The following is a 24,240-nucleotide window of genomic DNA, read 5'->3' on the forward strand; positions in this document are numbered from 1 at the left end:
TTTCTGAAAAAAAACTTTTACATGAAATTGATAATGCATTAATTAATAAATAATAAGAATTATTAACTTTAACTTTAAGAGGTAAAAACCTCGGATCCTTTTCCTCGAAAATCACCCCAAATCAATCGTGAGAGTATCCGATGACAATTTTCTACAAATTCCTACACAAACATATATATGAAATTCAAAGGTTTGTGGATATTTAATTAAAGGGTTTATCATTTATCCGCATTTAATGTATATATTAGTAGTACAAATCAACTTATCTCGGTGGTTGAAGTTAAAGGAAACATTGTCTCTCTTAGACGTCGTGAGTTTGAGTACCGGCGTGTAACACCCCAACTCGTACCTGATCTGAATACGAGTCTGAGATGTCACATTGCCTTTTTAAAACATTTTTCCATACAAAATAACAAAACATTTGAACTTATTTTAAGAAAATACTATAATAAATTATTGAATTATGTTTATTATAAAATTTTAGGCAAAAACGTATTTGTGTACATTAAAATACGTTTAAACAACAATCTGCTACAATACCGTGAACAGTAACTGCTACAGTACTACTATAGTACTTTCGTAAAACGTACATAAAACTCGTAAAAATTTAACCGTTCATTACTATACATTTACATAAATAAGTTCAAAACATTATAAAAGTCGATTAGAGCGTTAGTACTAATAACTTATTACATTTCTTACATGCCAACATATTATACACAATCAAAATACATACTTTATTAATTACTTTTGATCTGATCTTCTAGTAGTGTTGTTGTTTTTGCCACTTCTATTTCTGCTAATCTTGGTTCTTCGTACCTACGTGTAAATCGCTTACACGCTAAGTCATAGACTTAGTGAGGCATAATGATAATAACAATGATATATAACAATGATGCTATAATAAAATGAAACGTAACGAAAACATATATGCAATCAATGTAAGCTACATAACAATGTAACTTACCAATAATCTTCTCAATTTAATCATCATAAATTCATATAATAAATTCCGTAAGTTCAATAGATTCAATAGCCCATGATACAATACTGAGAACCCGAGGTATGTGAGTACTGTGAGGTTGTGCACTATGCTGTCACCACAGCTCATATAAATTTGCACCGAAGTGCCACGTAGAATTTATCCCAAAGGACCGCGTAGAGATGCACCGAAGTGCCACGTAGAATTGCACCGTAGTGCCATATAATATGTCCCTAAGGACTACATAGAAATTCCTTAAGAATCATATACATATACCAAGGATCAAGTAAATGTCTCAAAAGACATCATACATGCTCCAAAGAATACATATACGTCCCGAAGGACCACGTAGAATTTTGTCCCGAAAGACCGCGTAGACCCTCTACTCTTGGCATGCCAACTATACCTATAGTTCTCATCTACATAACAGGGCTTTTACATTTCACATAGTTTATATCGCGTAGACATGTAACTTCTTACCTTTATCACATAGCTCATATCATCTTTTCATGTAATCATATAACTCCATGTTGCATAACTGGTCTCACATTTTCATGTAATACATAAATCAGGTAAAATAATGCATATAACACACATAACATATGATCATAGTAATGTACACTTAGAAGTCATATTATTATTCATGTATCAAGATATAAAATCTAGACTTATCACAAGTCTAGACCTGAATGTATTTCTATAATCATGCTATGCATATGCACTCACCTAAATCTCTTTGCCTTTCCCTCGATCGATCTTACTTGTCCCTTGTTCCGGAACTCGTTTAGGCTCGATATCTACATGAACATAATTTTCGAGACAATTATCAAAATCCTAAACCTTGCAATTAACCTCTAACAGCTTAAACAAATTTAATGAACCAATTTCAACTTTTCCTTTAGGGGGAATCGATTCCCCCCAGGGGTATCGGTTCCCTCCTCATAATTTGTAAACTTTATCCAGAAATTTACTGTTCAAATCCGAAAATCATCAATTCTTCACTAAATTTTCTCATACAAAATTCCTTTCATACCACCAAACTTAACTACAACCATTTTAACTAACTTCTATCATTTCACCACTGTAAAATCTCTCATCCTTCATTCAAATTCTTAAAGCTAAGAATCATACACAAATTTCAAACATGTTATTAATCAATTCTAACTCTCTATATTCCTTAATTAACCTCTTGACAAGTCAAAAATCTTATTCAAACCTCAAAAACTCATCTATATCAAAATTTCATCTAGAAACCCATTTTTCAAATCTATCTCTAAAACATTTATCTTGTTGCTTTAATGTCATATAAGCTTTCCTTTAGCTTATATAACATCCAAACTTTAATTTCCAAGCTAAAAATCAAAGAAACGGCCAAGGTTTAGATTCTTACCTTAAGCTTGGGTGCTTCACGTTGAGAGAAGAATATGAAGAAGATAAGTTTCTTATCTCTTCAATTCATCCACATGGGTATTATAATACCCACAATTTATTATTTTATTCTTTTTTTGTTCAATGACCCTTTTACCCTTTTACTTCTCATTTACTTATTAATTCATCCTACACCAACATCTTTTAATTAATTCCTTCACTTTTCGATTTATTTAATTTGGTCACTGAATTTTTAAAATCTTACACTTAAATCACTAACCCGGTATTGAGGATGTTACAAATCTCCCCCCTTAAGAAAATTCATCCTTGAATTTTCATTGCACGAAAAAATAAGGGTACTGATATCGCATATCCTCTTCACGCTCCCACGTTGCTTCTTCCACCTTATGATTTCTCCATAGCACTTTGACCAAAGGAATAGTCTTATTCCTTAGTTGTTTCACTTCGTGAGCTAATATTTGAACAAGTTCTTCCTCATAAGTCAAGTCAGGTCGAACCTCAATCTCTTCTGGTGTCACGATATAAGAGGGATCAGATCTATATCTTCGAAGTATTGAAACGTGATAGACATCATGTATCTTTTCCATCTCAGGGGGTAAAGCTAGCTGATATGCCACAGGTCCTACTCTCTTTACAATCTCATAAGGTCCAATAAACCGAGGACTAAGTTTTCCTTTACGACCGAATCGCAATACTTTCTTCCAAGGAGAAACTTTTAAAAAAAACTTTTTCTCCAACTTCAAATTCAATTTCTTTTCTTTTGAGATCAGAATAGGATTTTTGTCGATCAAATGCCACTTTGAGATTATGTTGAATTTCTCGAACTTTCTCTTCCACATCTTGAATCAAATCCGGACCAAGAACACTTCGATCTTTGAGTTCATACCAGTTTAATGGCGTACGACATCTTCTTCCATATAAAGCCTCATAGGGTGCCATCTTGATACTGGACTGGTAACTATTGTTGTAAGCAAATTCGGCAAGTGGCAAATATCTTTCCCACGATCCCTTGAATTCAATTACACAAGCTCTCAACATATCTTCTAGGATTTGGATCGTTCGCTCAGATTGTCCATCAGTCTGAGGATGAAAAGCCGTACTAAAGTTTAGGCGAGTTCCCAATTCTTCATGTAGGGATTTCCAGAATCTCGAAGTGAATCGAGGATCTCGATCAGAAATTATAGAAACAGACACTCCATACAATCTGATAATTTCTCTAATGTACATTTCTGTGAACTTTTCCATAGAGAAATTTGTTCTAACCGGAAGAAAATGCGCTGACTTAGTCAGACGATCGATAATTACCCAAATTGAATCTCTTTTGTTCGGAGTCAAGGGTAACCCCGAAACAAAATCCATTGTCACATTTCCCCACTTCCATTGTGGAATAGAAAGCGGTTACAATAATCCTGACGGAACTTGATGCTCGGCTTTGACTTGTTGACAAGTCAAACACTTAGATACAAATTTTGTAATGTCTTTCTTTATTTCAGACCACCAATATCGACTCTTGAGGTCCATATACATTTTGTTTCCTCCAGGGTGCATCGTTAATGGACTACAATGAGCTTCCATTAATATATCATTCTTTAACTCATCATCATTTGGAATTATTAGCCTCCCTTGATAATATAGGTTCCCATCAGCTTTCATCTCATAATCTGTACACTCTCCATTCCTTATTTGTTGTAGCTTCTTTGAACACTTTTTATCCCTATCTTGCAATTCTTTAATTCGATCTAGCCATAATGGCTTGAGAGTCAATTCGGCACAGATAACATTATCTTCACTTAATGATAGTCTAGCATCCATAGCTCTTAAGGCTGCAAACATCTTTTGGCTTAAGGCATCCGCTACCACATTTGTTTTTCCCGGATGAAAATCAATCACAACATCATAATCCTTGAGAAATTCCACCCATCTTCTCTATCTTAAATTTAACTCTTTCTGAGTCATCAAGTACTTTAGACTCTTGTGATTTGTATATAAATAACATTTTTCACCATACAAGTAGTGACGCCAAATTTTAAGAGCAAACACTAATGCAGCCATCTCCAGATCGTGCGTTGGATAATTCTTTTCGTGCGGTTTTAATTGCCTCGATGCATATGCTACCACCTTGCCATCTTGCATCAACACACATCCCAACTCATTATGGGATACGCCACTATATTCCGGCTTCACCGCATCGAAAACAGACTCTAGAAGCTATTCGACATGTTCCAAAATGATTTTTCCCACAATGCTGACACTGTCTTGCTTGACCCGGAGTGGATCTCCCAATACCAGATCCCACTGATTGTGTATGTCGAGCTCTCATCTGACTTGCTCCTCTAGCAGAAGATGCAATTGATTCTGATCTAGCTTGAGGTCAGAATCTTGAATCTCTTCCTCTTTTTGGTAGTGTTTTGCTTGAAAAAACACCTATCCTCTTAAATGTTTGAACTTTTGAGTCCCCAAATCTCTCATTTTGAGCTCTTTCAAGAGCTTTAGCACGATTAATCACCTCTTGGAATGAGGATAAGTTCAGTACTATCATCATCTCTTTCAATCTAGGGCGCAAGCCCTCCACAAACCATTCACAAGCATCTTTTTCTGTAGTCACAAGCTCTGAAGCAAACCAACTCAGCTTATTAAATTCACATTCATATTCGTATACAGAGTGATTCATCTGCTTCAAATTCATAAACTCCTGCTTCATTTGTCTGATGAATTGATCTCCAATAAACTTGTGTTTAAATTCCTCCAAGAACAGAGACCACGTCAACTGGTCACTTGACATCCTCATGGTGAAATTCGTCCACCATATCCCGCTTGACCCCTTAGTAATGACACAACTCCATCCAGCTTCTCTACTTCAGAACAGTGAATACCATATAACATGATTTTCAAATCATTCAGCCAAATATCTGCTGCAACCGGACCTTCCTCAGCTTCTCCCTTAAATTCGGGAGCTCCTAATCCTCTCAACTCCTTTGCTACATTTACTCTGGGAGTTGATGGAGCAGGAGGTTGGAAACGCGTCAATACTGCATCTAATGTTCTAAAGAACACATCTTGATCAGTTACAGGCACTCCAGAAGGTGTCTGTTCTTCACTATGCCTGGCCAGGGCAGGTGAATTACTGCTTTCAGCGGGTCTATCATCTCCCGCTTCATTCTTATAACTACCTTGTCCGGACATCTATAAAAATACAACCATATAATTCTATTAGCAAAACAACATACTTATTATTCCATCAGATCAGAAGTTTTCACTATTTGTTGGCATGTATATATTATACAACATTTTAGACTCTGGTTTATGCCGAGAATCGACTAAACCTTAGCTCTGATACTATTAAATATAACACCTCAACCCGTACCCGATCTGAATATGAGTCTAAGATGTCACATTGCCTTTTTAAAATATTTTTCCTTACAAAATAACAAAACATTTGAACTTATTTTAAGAAAATACTATAATAAATTATTGAATTATGTTTATTATAAAATTTTAGGCAAAAACGTATTTGTGTACATTAAAATACGTATGAAAAATAGTACCGATTACATAAATTTTCCAAAATGCAAATAGGGAATCGGTACCCTGCTACAGGGAATCGATTCCCCTGCTACAGTACTGCTATAGTACTTTCGTAAAACGTACATAAAACTCGTTAAAATTTAACCGTTCATTACTATACATTTACATAAATACGTTCAAAACATTATAAAAGTCGATTAGAGCATTAGTACTAATAACTTATTACATTTCTTACATGCCAACATATTATACACAATCAAAATACATACTTTATTAATTACTTTTGATCTGATCTTCTAGCAGTGTTGCTGTTTTTGCCACTTCTATTTCTGCTAATCTTGGTTCTTCGTACCTACGTGTAAATCGCTTACACGCTAAGTCATAGAATTAGTGAGGCATAATGATAATAACAATGATATATAACAATGATGCTATAATAAAATGAAACGTAACGAAAACATATATGCAATCAATGTAAGCTACATAACAATGTAACTTACCAATAATCTTCTCAATTTAATCATCATAAATTCATATAATAAATTCCGTAAGTTCAATAGATTCAATAGCCCATGATACAATACTGAGAACCCGAGGTATGTGAGTACTGTGAGGTTGTGCACTATGCTGTCACCACAGCTCATATAAATTTGCACCGAAGTGCCACGTAGAATTTATCCCAAAGGACCGCGTAGAGATGCACCGAAGTGCCACGTAGAATTGCACCGTAGTGCCATATAATATGTCCCTAAGGACTACATAGAAATTCCTTAAGAATCATATACATATACCAAGGATCAAGTAAATGTCTCAAAAGACATCATACATGCTCCAAAGAATACATATACGTCCCGAAGGACCACGTAGAATTTTGTCCCGAAAGACCGCGTAGACCCTCTACTCTTGGCATGCCAACTATACCTATAGTTCTCATCTACATAACAGGGCTTTTACATTTCACATAGTTTATATCGCGTAGACATGTAACTTCTTACCTTTATCACATAGCTCATATCATCTTTTCATGTAATCATATAACTCCATGTTGCATAACTGGTCTCACATTTTCATGTAATACATAAATCAGGTAAAATAATGCATATAACACACATAACATATGATCATAGTAATGTACACTTAGAAGTCATATTATTATTCATGTATCAAGATATAAAATCTAGACTTATCACAAGTCTAGACCTGAATGTATTTCTATAATCATGCTATGCATATGCACTCACCTAAATCTCTTTGCCTTTCCCTCGATCGATCTTACTTGTCCCTTGTTCCGGAACTCGTTTAGGCTCGATATCTACATGAACATAATTTTCGAGACAATTATCAAAATCCTAAACCTTGCAATTAACCTCTAACAACTTAAACAAATTTAATGAACCAATTTCAACTTTTCCTTTAGGGGGAATCGATTCCCCCCAGGGGTATCGGTTCCCTCCTCATAATCTGTAAATTTTATCCAGAAATTTACTGTTCAAATCCGAAAATCAACAATTCTTCACTAAATTTTCTCATACAAAATTCCTTTCATACCACCAAACTTAACTACAACCATTTTAACTAACTTCTATCATTTCACCACTTTAAAATCTCTCATCCTTCATTCAAATTCTTAAAGCTAAGAATCATACACAAATTTCAAACATGTTATTAATCAATTCTAACACTCTATATTCCTTAATTAACCTCTTGACAAGTCAAAAATCTTATTCAACCCTCAAAAACTCATCCATATCAAAATTTCATCTAAAAACCCATTTTTCAAATCTATCTCTAAAACATTTATCTTGTTGTTTTAATGTCATATAAGCTTTCCTTTAGCTTATATAACATCCAAACTTTAATTTCCAAGCTAAAAATCAAAGAAACGGCCAAGGTTTAGATTCTTACCTTAAGCTTGGGTGCTTCACGTTGAGAGAAGAATATGAAGAAGATAAGTTTCTTATCTCTTCAATTCATCCACATGGGTATTATAATACCCACAATTTATTATTTTATTCTTTTTTTTGTTCAATGACCCTTTTACCCTTTTACTTCTTATTTACTTATTAATTCATCCTACACCAACATCTTTTAATTAATTCCTTCACTTTTCGATTTATTTAATTTAGTCACTGAATTTTTAAAATCTTACACTTAAATCACTAACCCGGTATTGAGGATGTTACACGGCGACTGCAAGAGTGATTGACCATTCATTATCAAATGATTAAGAGTATTTAAAGCTGATGCATGTTTCTTTTATTGATATTCTTCTTGATCTTTGCTTCTATGAATATCCTTGGTTGTTTGCATTTTTTATGTGTGGTTTCTTTGTTCGCTTGTATATGATATTATTATATTTTCGATATATGAGTCAGTTAGTGGTTTTATGGACAAATACTATTTTTTTCATTTCGCCATAAGTCTACTGCATGGACTAGATATTCCACTGTCTACTCAGTTTCTGATTTCACTCTTCTCGTGATGTCATCTCTTGATCGTGTTTTCTTTTATATGGGTAGCAGCTTCTTTTCGATGATCAATCCTTTGTCCTCTCTAAGCCCTTCTCGTAATGATATTACGATACTGTGATTAAAGGGAGATTGATTTTTCATTCGTCCGTTTTGGATACTTTTCAAATTCTCTAGGTTCACTTTTGTTTATCAAGTTGTCACTAGTCGTTCACCGTTATATTTTATATACGATTGTCTTGAATATTTTTCGGATGTTATTCTAAAAGATGCCTTTTATGACTAATGCAACCTAAGGAGTTGTTTGTTTACTTCAGAATAATTAAGCGCTGAATGATTCAAATGCTAAATGATTCAGAGGCTCAGTATGAATTAGCTCTGAATGTGACATGATGTTTGATAATGGCTCTGAATCATTCAGAATATACTTCTGTGCTGAATCATTCAGCACTGTTTTGCTAAATCAATCAGCACTGAATCATTTAGAGGTGCGAAACAAACGCGCTGAATGTTGAACTGTTCAGCATTCAGCGCTGAATGGTTCCATTAAAAGGCAAACAAACAACCCCTAAGTAATTATTTCAATATATATATATTAGCGAGTCAATATGCATACTGATTTAACTCTTTGATAACAAAATGTATAAATCTATGACCATATTCTTTTGTGATGATTGTGCAAGTGACTCTACAGCGTAGAAGAGACAATCTTGCAATAACTAAACCAAAACAACAATCCTAAAGCATTGGAATCAACGGTTGTTTTACCCATTTACATAAAAAGAATCCTTCTAATTACAGTTTCATCATAATATCCTACAAACAAAAATAAGATCCCACATAATTAAGATTGCCTGTCACCACCAGTACATGGGAAGGAAAAAGAAGAGAAAACAGAAGCAGCTCCCTCTGTTACTAAGTTCATTGCTGATAAAACATAGTAAAAGAAACTAAAATTTAATGGGGCTCTATCTTGGTGACAGACATAGGAAAGCCCCCACTGTAAGCAAAAGATTCGTCACCGTATGGATTAGATCCTTTAGCTGCATCCTCATAAGTTGCCGAGCTTGCTGCCGATTCAGCGTTCGGGTTCATGCCGGCCATCTGCATAATGTCTTCAATCACCTTCACCATTTCACCCATTGTAGGCCTGTCTGCTCCTGATTCTTCAACACATCTCATTGCCAGGTCTACAAACCTTTCCAAGCCTTTGGATGATGTACCAAAACTAATACTTGGGTCCAGAATCTGTTGGAGGTTATACGAGCTTTTCGTTTTGTCCATCAACATTCTCACCTCTCTTACTATGTATTTCCCTCGCTCTATTGGTCTTCTTGCAGTTACTATTTCCAGCATCAACACTCCAAAGCTATAAACATCGCTCTTCTCAGTCAACTGTTGGGTCATATAATATTCAGGATCCAGATAACCCTACAACGGACACAAATAGTTCTTAGGACTGTAAATAATATTAGAAATAGAGTCATATCAGTAAACTTTTTGAACTCAGAATCCAGGTATTCGTAATTATAGAAATTTACAGCAGATGCTCAAATTACACCTTTCAAAAAAAGTCGGATTCATCTAGATGATTATTATGTAAACAATTTCATCTAATAAAACTACTATGGTTGCAGCAGATGCTTAAATGAATGAATGAAATCAACCTCTATAAAGGAAGGGATGGTCTAGGAGGAGATAATATCAGCATTTTTCTTGAAAGGAAAATTAACTAAATCTCAACACAAAAAAAGCTCTACGGGCACTGGCTGGCCCTTGTGCCTGAACACCATCGGCACCAGCTGACCTTGGTGCCTGAGCAACATTGCCAACAGCTGAGGTTGGTGCTCAAGTTTCTACAAATTTAAAGTCTGTAATATTGTGGGTGCGAGTCAGCGTAGGGAAGAACTCACCATTGTACCCTTCACTTGAGTACTAACATGACCCTTTTCACTGTCACCCATAGGTTTTGAGAGACCAAAATCAGCAACTTTAGCATTTAAGCGTTCATCTAATAAGATGTTAGTGGACTTGATGTCCCTGTGAATAATAGGAGGATTTGCAAGCTCGTGAAGATATGCCACACCTCTAGCTGCACCAAGGGCTATTTTTAGTCTCCTGCTCCAGTCCAATCTGATTCCTGACTTCCCTGCATTATTATAATGTGTTATTTTTCAAAGAAGTAAATCCATGAGTGCAGAAAAAGCTTTAGATATTGGGATAACGATAAATGCTTTCTTGGCGAGTTAAGGTCACTGTAAAATGCCATTTAATTATTGATGATGTAACCCAATCTGGAGTAATGAAGTGAGGAAATAGAGGAAGGTACCTGACAGACTGTCACTAAGTGAGCCATTAGGAACATATTCATATATTAGTATTTGTTCACCTAGCTCAAAGCAAAATCCTAGTAGACTAACAACATTTTTATGATGAACTCTAGATAGAAGCTCAATCTCTGTTTTGAATTCGACCCCACCCTGCAAAGATCCTTGCTGAGCTCGTTTGATGGCAACGAGCTCCCCAGTTGGTAGAGTTCCTCTATAAACCTGTAAATAAGGGAATTGAAAATTATTTGGAAAAGTAATTTTATATCTCAAATGACCATGCTAAAGAAATCCATTTCAGCAATACAAATACTTGCAGACAAAAAGGTAACATGGATTATTATTGTTACTATTGCTGCAAAATAATTTTATATGTGGAACTGTGGATGTGAGACCACCTCTAGCATGCATGTTTTTTTATAAACACATGCAAAACAGAGAGGAAGAGAGTCGAAATAAACCTTTCCGTAACCCCCTGATCCGATATCGTTCGCTTCTGTAAAATTGTTTGTGTATTTCTTAAGCTCTTCAAACCCGAAGCATCTTGCTCCTTTTAACTGAGGAATGCTACCACTGCTCTTCTTAGGATCCCAGTGTGCTATGTTTTCATGGAAGAGAATCAATACCTAGATATTCCACACAATTAACAGGAGAAGATTGAAAGAAATATTTATCATACCGAAAGGGTTGCTTTCTAGGGTTGCTCTTTCTGCTCTCTTCCTCTGACGATAAGCATAAATCCCAGCAAGGATTAATAGTACAAAAAGCACTGAAGCACCAGCTGCTGCTCCTATTGCGATGCCAGCAATTGATTTGCTTGAGTGTGCAGGTCCATCTATATGATACAGCACATATGCGAGGAAAACAATGAATCTAAATAAACATAAATTTACAAATTCATTTTAGTTCTATTGCAGGCGCATTACCAGAAAAGTACTCATATGAATCACCCCTAAAAACATAAGGTCCAAAGTATGTGTCAGGTGGTTTGTAATCCTGGCTGCTAAAGGCAGATGCAATCGCAGAAATTCCAGTTTTATTGAACCTATCTTCTCCATATGGAAATAATTCAAGGTCCAAGAGAAGATACTGATATGGATCCATCCGTGGATTTCTTAGTGAAACAGAATCCACAGGAAACTCGGGGAACTTGAAGAACTGTGTCAAGTCCTGCTCAAGGCTTTCGAATGGAGTTCGGTTTTGCAAGTTTGAGAAGAAAAGGCCTCTGAATTGTAGTTTCCCTGTGAATGGATATGCACATCTGCATCTGGGGCTGGAAATTTGATCAGAACTGCATAAATAAGGCTGACAGTTCTGAGGAGGGGTTGAATAAAAAGGTGAGGAATCTGGTGGCGGTAATGTACAGTAACGATTTGTTGCTCCTGACTCCCGGCACACTGGATTATCTACAAGTCTGCAGAAATTTGTAGAAAGAACTTTAGTGGTGTTAAAAGGTAAACTAATAATCTTTAAATCAACTATATCTATCTTCGGAAAATCAATATTCCAAAACGTATGACAATACAAGCCTAGTAATTCAGCAAATAATAGATAGACTAAAGAATTCCTACTTACATTATTTCAAATGTGTATTCTCCGGCAGTGATATTGAAATCAGTAATGGAATTACTCTGTAAATCTATGATCTCCAGCTGGTTGCTCATACCTGGGCCAATATCCAAGGAACCATCAAGGTTGTTGTGTTTTAGTACCCTGTCAACAATACAACAGCAAAAGGGGGCAAAATTCCAACCATCATTTCCCGAATGTGACTTTTTTTTTGGGTCTAGGGTCATGATTTTCCATTATAATGTGTAAGGTCAAGGATACTTACACAGTCTGCAACTGTTGAAGATTAAAGAATGAGGCAGGAATTTGACCTGTGAGTTGAGTATTTTCCATCACTCTGCCACACAAATGAACTGATTACTCTCCCAACTTCAGCAAAATACTTGTGAGAAAGAAAGTTATAATGTTACGGGTATCAAACTAGCACCAGCTTTAAGCATGTTTGGTTTAATATCATTTTAAGATAACATCGTGGAAATGCTTAAAAGAATTATGTTCAACACTTGAAACAATCAAAATGTTTCAAGATTCAGTTAACTTTCTCGTATCCTTGTCGGTGAAGAAAGAAAAGGAGTCAGAGAGAGAGAAAATACAATGTTGTTAAGGACGCCAGGGCTGGAAACCATGAAGGAACGTCTGTTGAATTAAAACTATTATTACTCAAGTATCTGCACATTATGCAATAGAACAAAGATTAGTAATAGTAATAAAAATGTGTACTGTCACCAAACAATATGACTATGATAATTGATAATCCAAATGCCACTGAGACACCTAAAGATATGCAGAACACAAATAAGACGACAGAGTGCAGTTTGAGATAGCTAAAGACTCGCAAAAGCATTTGTTACTTACAAGGTGTTCAAACTGCTCATTCCAGTAAGGTTGGGCAGAGGGCCAGTCAGACGATTATTGGACAAAAACCTGAAAATCAGCACCAAATTCTCTTAATTAAGAGAGGATAATAGTACCCTTCTGTCCTTGATAAACAAGTACAGAAGACCATCAGCCTTTTATGTTCATAGCTTACAGATCATGAACGCTTGTAAGGTTGTTGAGATTCGATGGAAGAACCCCATTCAGTGAATTGTTGTCAAAGCGTCTGTAGCAACACAATAATTTATTATTCCCGTAGAGAATACTCTTCCATAAAAAAACCTCAACATTAATCCGGTCAAGTACTTGGTCCAGATACTTACACCACCTCCAGAGATTTCACAAGCCCAAGGGTGGAAGGAAGAGCCCCAGAAAGCCTGTTGCTTTCCAATAGCCTGGCAAAGAGATAGAAAAATAATTGTTTCAAATATACAAAAACTGATGCATGCAGAAGGAGCAGAAACGAGAGAAAGTATTCATGTCCCTCTCTCCTTAGAAAGGATGGCTTCAAATATGAAGAAGATGCGGCCTTTTATATATATGGACTGTTGAAAGTTCAAAGTTGAGAGAGAAGAGTTATGGGGAAAAATGTTATTAAAATGTGCCTTATTTTCTTCTTGCAAGGTTCTTTCTTTGTAAAGTCAATAGGTAGCAGAAACTACGGATATAAAACAGAATGGCACTTACAAATGTATCAGAGTCATTTCTGAACTGAAAAGTTTAGATGGAATTGGACCAGAGAGTTGATTCTTCCCAAAATGGCTGTCAATAATGGAGAACATCGTTACTATGTGAATAAAATAGAACCATGGCAAGAAAAACATCTAAAAGACATACTACAAAGAAAGTTGACATACAAGTGTTTGGTATGAATCAACCAGTCAAGCCCAGGTGTAGTAGGTCCATCTGAAACCGGAATTTCTCCATGAAGCTGGTTGTCAGCCAGATCTAACCAATAAAGGTTTGATAGATTACCAATGGACCGTGGAATAGGCCCAGTGAATCCATTAGAATTTAGAGATCTGTAGGTAATACAGGCCAGCATGAAAGCACTCTGATTAAAAGATAGAATAAAAAGTAGAACTAGAGAAGCCAAAACATCATACAACTGAAATTGTTTGTCATTTGAGAGGAATGAGAATTAAAGGTCAAATTCTTACAGGACCCTCAGCTGTGGCAAAGAACCTATTGTATCGGGAATTGGACCGAAGAAACCACAACCAACCAAGATTCTGTCATTCATATAACAAAGAAAAAAAAGATATAAGAAAATAGCAAAAGAAGAAGAAGAAGAAAGAACTGCTTTCAGTTGATGCTTTTTCAGGAAATATATCCCCTTACAAGTTTATTAGGTTCTTTAAATTTCCAATCGTTGGTGGAAGAGATCCCCCGATACCTTCATTGTAAGATAGATCCCTGAAAAATGAAGCCAAATCAAAGATGTTAAACTAATCATGACCATAAACACTAGTGCATCCAGCTACTTCATGAAAAAAGAGAGGATAAATCATTCCTTGAAAAATATGAAAGAAACAAATTTTATCTTTATTTGTAGGTCTATAGGAATTAGCATATCCCTTGCATCCAAGGAGCAGAGGAAGAAGGATAAGAACTAAAAAATTAATGTTTAGAAGGATTGTTCAGAAAATCCAATTGCACAATGACATCTATGAATAATGGAATCAGATAGTAGGCAAAAGGACCTACAATTCTTGTAATTCGGATAGGCTGAAAACATCTCCCGTCAGCCGTCCCTCCAATTTCATGCCTGGCAGTTTTCTGAAACAGAGAAAAAAATGTTAGCAAGATCCCAAAGGCAGACCAACGAAACTAAACAAAGTTTTAAGAAAGTAGAAGCACCAACAACTTACAATGAGATCACACGTGAATCACGGCAGCCAGTTCCAACCCATTTATCATCACAAGGATCCCCACTTCCCCAATTAGATGGTAAATTTTTCCACTCATCCATGAGAGATCTTAGAGCACTAGCTGCACAAACAGTTTCGGTTTCTCTTGATCAGAACCAGAGCTAAAGTCTGAGGTAGCAGTTCCAAATCATTTGACATAAACTTGTATGGAATGGAAGGAATACAAATAGATTTAGCCCCTTAATTTGACTAACCAATAACATATTCTCCAAAGCAAACCTAAAGAACCAACCGAAACCATACTATAAGAAACAAAATAAGAAGTGATTAGAAGCAAACTTACCATCATCAGGGTTAGTTGCAGCTGCTATGATATAGATATGAATAGAAACAACTAACAAAAATAACCAAACGACTGAACCCATTTTGTGAGATAAACCAAAGGATTCAGAGAGTTCAAAGAGTCAAAGACCTGGAAACTATTTGGTTTCTGTTTCTAAATTTTGCATAACATAGAACATCATCCATTTAACATTAATCAGTCTCAATTCAGGAAGCAAATTCTTCAAATGCAAATGAGAACACGAGCTATATCAAAAGCAAGAAAGGGTAAGAAACACGAGAGTTTGAATGGATTTAAAAGTTGCAAATTGGCCCGATAGGATTAGAATAAAAATCTTGGTTTTTCATGTCCCTTTATTGTTTTATTCAACATAGGTAGAAGATTTGAAAGTCAATGTGATTAAGTATGTGACTAATAGCTGGAGCCCGCGAAGTGGTATGCTGGTATATTAAAATATGAAAGTCCATTGATTCTTGCTTAAAAACAAAGCCAAAAAAGCCGAGCGCATTGCAAAGAAATGCAATGCAACAAACAATCTTCTCCTACGAAAATAAATGTCGTTTTCGAAGAAACATTCAAACCAAGAAAGTGACAACGACTTTAACTTGTACAAATGATGAGGACTTAGAGGAAGAGAATCAAACCTACCGCTGATATTTTAAACTCTAAAGCCTGAGCTTTTAATTATTAGGCCGTTCCCACACGCCTTGGATTCATTGTTCGTCTTCTTCCTACAGAATTGTCAAAGGCAATGGCACTGTCGATGCTCAATGATCATGTGACGTAAGAAATGCGTGGGCAACTCCAAACAGTGGTGGGTTAGAGCTGAGATTGACGACCAAAGAGGTTTTATGTCGTCAAAATCTTCAAGCCATGCAGATGAAGGCAAAGAAAGAGGGACACTTTCGGGCTACTGTTTGAGTTGGAAATCAATTAATACCAATAATTTCGAAAACCGAAAACGTCATCATCTCCTTACACAAGCTAAGTAGGTTGAAAATTACATAATTGATATGTATAAAAAAAATTACTCATATATATCTCGTAGTTAAGGTTGGTTTCAACGTATAATTTGATGTTATGACTTTAAAATTCAATTTGGTATTAATTTTTTTTGTTTCAATTAGGTAGAGCTGAGCAAAAAAACTCATTGAATATAATCGAAATATTTGGATGATTTATGAAATATGAATTTAAAAATATTATTCAAATCGAATCAAAGTTATTTTATTTTATTTTAATTTTATAATATAAAAAAATAAATATATTTCAATAATGAAAATAAAGTACAAAATTATACAAGAATAAATAATTGTTTTTATGTGTTTGAAAATTTATTTTTTAAAAATAATATATGATTTTTTTTTTGATAAATAATGACTGTAAAAACTAAATAAGCAGCCTCGCTACTCAATAAATCTTTATGTAACATTGTAACTCCGTGTTTACTATTACAGGAGGGTCAGAAAACTTGATGCATGCATAAGTGCTCATATCTGTCAATTTCGCCATACCGTCGCTATATTCTCATTGCGATGGACATGTTGGAACCACACCTCCCAATCTCGTTTCAACAATTCAGCAATATGTTCCACAAGTGTTATCCGACTACGGCCAACTGCAGCTAGCTGAATCGTCTTCATGGTCTCCAGACTATCAATCTCCATGATGATTTGATCTCCCCCCCAAATCCCATGCACATAACACACCCATGTAAACTCCTCAAATCTTAGCTTCAAGAACAGAACATATACCGATGAATTTAATGAAACTCAATCTTTAAACTCCCTCGTGGTTTTGAATAACGCCTCAACACCTTCAATTTAATTGATCTCACACCTACAATTAGATAATCGAATTTAATTTATTGGTTCAAATTGATTATATAAACTTTATTTTTAATACAAATTAATACTTGTGATAAATGATTCATTTAAGTTCACATAAACTATACAACTAAATTTAAATGGCTTAAATATACAAAAGGTGTCCAACGTATGCCCGTTTTTCCAGTTTAATGCCTAACGTTTTTTTCGTTCTAGTTCGGTGCCTAATGTTTCATTCCGTTACTCAAAATGGGTCACACCGTGTCGGACTATTAGTTTTATCTGTTAAGTGACACATGTCACAATCTGGTAATTTTAAAAAATTTATTTGAAATTAAAAAAAATAAAATTATATATTTTTTAAAAAAGAAAGCACAAAATTTTTGAAATAACCCCAAAACTTTAAAAACCTTCATTTCAACCCATTAACCTTTAACTGTTCGGCCCCCCCTCTTCCAAGCTCGTCCACTCGGCGACGGTGGCTTACCAAACTGGTTGGGTTTTGGTCAGACAGGACTGGCGAGCTCAACTTCGGTGGCGGTGAGGTGAAAAGGCGGCAATTTCAACCAGAAATCGCAAAAATCGAACGGTGATGGGGGCTTTTCGTCGAACTTTCAAACGTCACTCCACCACGAACGGCGGTGACTGGAGGCGAGTGGATGACTGGGATATGACCGGTTCGGGACGGTGCTTCCATTGGGCTAGGCAGTAATGACTCTCGACGAGCGGTGACCGAGGTTGGAGGTGGGCGACCGAATGGTTTCCTTGCGATTAAGCTTGACGATGATCGATTTCAGGTGATATGAGGGTCGGGTTGAGGTCATTGGTTGCTGCTGAGTTCGGTGGGAGCGCCGGTGTACACCACCACCGGTCGGAGAAGGGTGGTTCGGTGACAGAGTTAAAGGGTTAACGGGTTGAAATGAATGTTTTTAAAGTTTTGGGGTTATTTCAAAAATTTTGTGTTTTGTTTTTTAAAAAATATATAATTTTTTTAATTTTAAATAAAATTTTAAAATTAACAAATCGTGACACGTGCCACTTAACGGAGAAAATTAACTGTTCGTCATGGCGTGACCCATTTTTAGTAACAGAATGAAACGTTAGGCACCAAACTGTAACAAAAAAAACGTTAGGCACTAAACTAAAAAAATAGGCATACATTGGGCACCTTTTATATATTTAAGCCAATTTAAATATCAAACTGAAGTTAAAAAATTAAATTCAAGTATTTAATTTTAAATTTTAAAAATTTAAATTATATTTTAGATTTAAATTTAAATATAAAATATATATATTTAATATAACAAAATCAAAATCCATCAAGCGGCCTCGATGATAAAAGAGAATATTTTAGAGATTCCGAGTTTAAAGAATCATATATGTAGAGTGTATGTATCTTATCAATGATTAAGAAAATTTTGAATCATTTGTTCCCTTAATTAAATCCACAAGACAATATGGGAATCAAAGCTAGAGGGCAAGCAGAACTATTTGTTTAACCATTTTCTAAACTGAATCATTTAAGTCCTTCAGTACTTGGATAAATAGAAACATTACATTTTCAATCTTTTCTTAAATATTAATTTAATTTAAATTTCTTTGAATATTTCAACCATAAAATTTTATGGGTTTTTTTTTATCTTTTAAAGAATTATGATTCGTCTTTAGAGTGCGTACTAATTGATCATGATAGGTTCCTACTCTTCTAGTTGATCATAGAATAAGTCAGATTTTTCAACATTAAAAGGAAAAGCCACGTTTCTTGACAAACTACAATGACACAACTAAGCATTAACATATATCTTGTAGACCAAACCACACTACCGATAGAGCGCCCCCACCACGCCTCCACTCACATGTGAAATTCAACTAATAAGACTCAAATTAAAAAAGATAGCAAATAATCAACAAATAGCTTACACAATTACATATTCAACCATGAGAAGCAGAATCTAGAGATGTATATTTATCTTTGCTATCCTCCAGTTGAATCAAACGACTAACGGCCTCTCCTGAACCTTTTTGTGTCATAAAATTTGAGCCCACCTTTCTAACATTTTAGTAACATAATCTTTAATATATTAATTAATTGACAAATAAAAAACCCGTTGATTCAAGATGAAGCTGAACACGAGATGGGGGATGGAGTGAAAGCTCCGATACAGATTCATCAGTCTCTCTTCTCTCTCTGTCCGATTCTGATCACCAAGTGCAGGAGGTTCCAGTGTCTCTCTCGGACTTCAACATCTGGAGGGGTGACGCTGATCAATGTTCCTGCGCATGATCTTATAGCTTCAATCTGGTCGGCTTCATCTACCTAGATTACTTGATATTCCGAATGGGGTTACAACAATGTAGGAAGTCAGTACGGGGTTCATACCGCTGGGCTTCCTCAATGTTCCATGCACAGATCAAAGGATGCTGGATATGGAGTGAAATGAACTTGTGAACTGAGATAAAGACATTCAATTCCAAATATTTAATCGTGAATTCCCTTCGGTCACTGCAGATGTGTTTGAATCTGTCGATACATCTGTTCTAACTAATTGGTTCGCAGAGATACAATTATGGGACCTGAATTCTACACACATATCTCATGAATCATATCCCTCCTCTCACTTGTTACTATCTCCGCGTAGTGATATATGTACAACTTTGGTACTTTGGCTTCAACATTTGCACTGCTACCTTGTATTCCTCTTCTTGCAGGGATGGAAGAGTATTTTTGGCTTCCTGTGCTGTTGCGGTGTCGGCATTATCTTCGGCTTGTGTAGCTCTCAGCTCCAAGCTATCTTCACTAATTCCACAGCATTTCCATCATCGTTTGAAGTCCCTGTTTTAACTGGTACTGGTGTTATAGCTAGTCCATGTTCATACGAATCTGATTTGGTTTCGCATAATTCTAGCAATACAGTAGATCGATTTGATGAGAATGTGCAGCTTTCATTGCCAACATTAGTTCCAGAACTATATAGTCATGTCAATACTTTTAATATTCCTTGCCCATTCGATGCAACCTTGGGACTGCTTTTGCTTCGGTTTCTTTGTGTGGGGAACAGATTCAGTCGGTGTTTACCTCAATCCACCCAGCCGAGACTACTTTTGGGAACACTTTCCTTAGACGACACTAGCGAATCGCACCAAAATATGGATCAAATACAAGCTGGTCGTAACGCATCTTTAGGCCCTCAATCATTTGCATCATATTCAGGGTCACCCAACCAGTCCCAAACTTCAAGCAAGAAGCGAAATAGAAGCCAATAGGATGAATATTCGATCGAATGATTTAAAATTTAACTTAAAATTTAACTTAAAATTTTAAATATTAATTTAATAAAAAATATAAATATTACAAAAATAAATTTATCATTATATTTATAATATTTATTCTAAATCTATTTTTTAATACTATGAGGTGATTACAAGATAGTATCTATTCAGAATCGTACATATACAATTATTTGAACTTGAATCCTTAAAGAAAACAACATTTTTTTAACAATCGAGACTAGGGGTGCTTATCAAGCAAGTCGATCGTGAGTTCGATAGTGCTTGACTCGTGCTCGTTAAATTTTTTTTGTTGCTCGACTCAACTCGTTATTCGTTAAAAAAACTTGTTGCTTGAGTCGGCTCGTTTCTCATTAAGCTCACCATAATTTTCACCTTATTTTTTTAACTATAGATAAAATCATTTTTTAATTAAAACTATAGATAAAATCTACTAATACTATATAGAGCTTAATAAAACATAATTAACAAATTTAATCAAAAAATAATCAAAAGAATGTATGAAATAATTTCAAAATCTAAACTCTAAAATAACAATCCTAAAAATATCAAACTAATATATTAGTAAAGTAATAGATTAGTAATAGTTATTAATTAGTAGTGTACCATCTTTCTTAATATCAATTAACAAATTAATAATTATTATCTTGATTTTCTTTTTTTGAATGGAATAAATTTTAAAGTAATTATTAAAAATTATAAAAAAAAATATAACGAATTATTCATGAACTTGTCGAGTCGAGTTAAATATTGTTCGACTCGACTTGTTACGGTCTAAATCAAATTTAGATTCAGATCGAGCTAACCTAAATCAAACATTGACCAAATTATAACTAAATTAAATTTAAATAATTCACGAATTACTCAACTCATTAAGCATTTTTAGGTCCGAGATCCAAACAAATAACAACTTTATATAGATATTAACTCGTACCGAGATTGCAAATGCACTTTACCTATTTAAAAAATTATTACTTACTTTCAAAAAAATCTATTAAACTTATATTATCTTAAAATTATTTTATTTTTAATAAAAATTACTCACATAATCCTATAGTATAACTTATTTTTTTATTAAAGAGAGAAATGTTACATTATAGGTAAATATTACAATTATAACACATAGAAAATAAGATATATAAATTTTTTTGACTATTCGGTCAACTAATGAATTTCTATATTTTTTTTAATTTTCGCCGATAGAAAGTGTAGTATTGTACTCCTCGTCACTAAATTTATCCAATTTAAATTTTAAAATTATCTCATTCAAAATATTCTATTAGAAAAATTAACAAAGAACAAATTTATATTTCTTTTTTTATCCTTGTTTGTCTCATTGTTTTAAATCTATAAAAAATTTATCAATCATTTTTTTGGAGATAATTTTGCCACTTCCTTCATTTTATTCCTTCATTTTATGTAACTTAAATACTTAATATGTGGTTAAATTTATCTCTTAAAACTGTGTGTTTAATGAAAATAAGACAAAAATAATGGAATGAAAGAAGTAGTATAATTTAATATATAATACTCATTTTGTCCCACTAAAATGTCCATTTCAAAATTGTTTCATTCAAAATATTTCATTACAAAATTCAATAGAAAATAATATTTATATTTTTTTATTTTTATGTGTCTTTTTATTTTATATTTATCAAAATAAATTTATCAAATTTTATTATTTTTTTCATTTTATATAACTTAGTTGTCAAATTTATTTGTTAAATATATACGAAAAAAATAATAGAACGGGTGGAGTACTTTTTGAACTAGTCATCAGTATAATAGTAATAAATGAATTAAATAATTATAGAATGTGGTTATTCATTACTGAAATAATTATAAAATTGGATTTCAAGAAGCAAATCAGAATAATATTATAGAGAAGAGTAAATGGCTGTTTGAGTGTTGACTAGTTGGCGCATCCCGGGCTGGCATTTCAGACAATAAATAAAGGGTGTGTTTGGTTCACGGAATGTAAGATTATCAGTGGGAATAAAAGATTATCAGAAAATAGGATTATTGAGAATGTTGTATTTGGTTGGTTTAGCAGAAATGTAAGATTACCGTGTTTGGTTAAAGAATAAAAGATTATTGGAATATATATTTATTTAAATTGTTCTTATTATATATTTGTTTTTTTAACAAGTTGGAAATATTTATATATATATTTAAAAATAAATAAATTCATAAAATTTATATAATTTTTTTTATAAAATTGAAAATATAAAAAGGTTTAATGAAAAGGTAAAATTTTATTTTAATCCTTGAACTTTATATAAAATTTTAATTATAGATTTTTTTTGTAAATCTAAAATAATTTAAGGATAAATTTGTAATTTAACCTTCGTAGAATTTTTATTATTCAATGACAAAATAAAAATATTTTTGAAAGAAAAAAAATTAAGGGCATTTTAGTCAAAACGCCGGTAATCCAACAATACCTAAGGAAAGAGAAGTAATGATATTCCCGATAATATACCCAAAAAATCCACTATTGGTAATATAAGATTACCGAAAATGACATTCCCAGCGAACCAAACGGGGAATATAGATTTCATTCTCATGAGAATCTCACATTCCCCCAACCAAACACACCTTAAAGGTGCGTTTAGTTCACGGAATGTAAGATTACTAGGGAATAAGATTACTGAGAATGTTACATTACTGTGTTTGGTTGGTTTGGCAGGAATGTCAGATTACATTGTTTGGTTGAAGGAATAAAAGATTATTGGAATGTATATTTTATTAAATTGTCATTTTTCTATATTTTTTAACAATTGAAATTCTAAATGTTTAAATAAAAATTATTTATATAAAAATTCTATTTGTTGATAATATATTACTTGAGTATGTAAATATATCATGTATTATTTTAATTTTAATTAATATTAACTTTTACATAATTTATGTAAAAGTATATTAAAATTTTACATCATGTAACTAAATGTTTACATTGTGAAAATTCTTTATAGATATTCATAATAATAAAAAGATGTAAATTATTTTTGTTATCTAAGATATAATATTTATTATATCTTCTATATACAATAATTTATTTATTTATTTTTTATATTTATACTTAATTCTGCATATTTTATCATTATTATTTATCTCATGAATTTATATTACAAAAACATAATTCAAATAAGTAAGAAAATATAAAACTAAAAATCATATTGTCTATAATTTTATATTTCACCGTCATTCATCATTATCTTTGCTAATATTTTATCAAATGAATGATAAAACCACTGGCCTTAAAAAAGCAGTAATTGTCCTCACCTTCTGATTCTCATCATTCAAACCATGTTCTATGATTTTTGCTAGGGACTTTAAGTGAGGAAGATCCGCACAACCAATCAAAATAGCAGTAAATGTATGAAACCTTTTGTTGTGGATACACTTATTGGCTTGTAAATCCCGACTCACTAAACGTGCATACGTGGAAATCTTATTAGTATTTTTTAAAATAATATTTTTTAAATAATATTTAAAAATAATTGAAATAGATAATAATTTGAAGTCGATTGTATTTAATACATCAATAAAAAATATAATTTACTCTTTTAACATTAAACCTTAAATTTATATTTTCAAGAAAATTATTTGGTGTTGGTATCTTCTTGAAACAAATATATTCCTTAAAAATAAATTATATATATATATATAAAGAGATTTTATTAACATTGCCTTATAATCGTCCATTTGAGCAGATAAAAGAAAAGAGATTTCATGTTCAAAACTCGTTATTCTCTCTCTCAAACCACAAATGA

At 33.5% G+C, this 24,240-nt stretch overlaps 1 protein-coding gene across 1 annotated transcript; it reads right to left on the bottom strand.

Annotated features, from left to right (window-relative positions):
* Window positions 1-9,110: 9,110 nt before the first annotated feature.
* On the bottom strand, window positions 9,111-15,752 carry LOC120121794 (probable leucine-rich repeat receptor-like protein kinase At5g49770). The gene is made up of 19 exons (XM_039141075.1): window positions 15,351-15,752; window positions 15,008-15,128; window positions 14,844-14,915; window positions 14,478-14,552; window positions 14,297-14,368; window positions 13,994-14,158; window positions 13,824-13,898; window positions 13,460-13,531; window positions 13,291-13,362; window positions 13,116-13,184; window positions 12,854-12,928; window positions 12,526-12,597; window positions 12,267-12,404; window positions 11,618-12,105; window positions 11,371-11,526; window positions 11,153-11,289; window positions 10,694-10,913; window positions 10,278-10,513; window positions 9,111-9,795 (listed from the first exon to the last, which is right to left on the bottom strand). The coding sequence occupies exons 1-19, from the start codon at window positions 15,430-15,432 to the stop codon at window positions 9,322-9,324; spliced, it is 2,871 nt and encodes a 956-aa protein (XP_038997006.1). The 5' UTR covers window positions 15,433-15,752; the 3' UTR covers window positions 9,111-9,321.
* Between the last annotated feature and the right edge of the window lie 8,488 nt (window positions 15,753-24,240).

The sequence above is a fragment of the Hibiscus syriacus genome, unplaced genomic scaffold, assembly GCF_006381635.1.
Source record: "Hibiscus syriacus cultivar Baekdansim isolate YM2019G1 unplaced genomic scaffold, ASM638163v2 tig00110383_pilon, whole genome shotgun sequence".
Classification (NCBI taxonomy): domain Eukaryota; kingdom Viridiplantae; phylum Streptophyta; class Magnoliopsida; order Malvales; family Malvaceae; genus Hibiscus; species Hibiscus syriacus.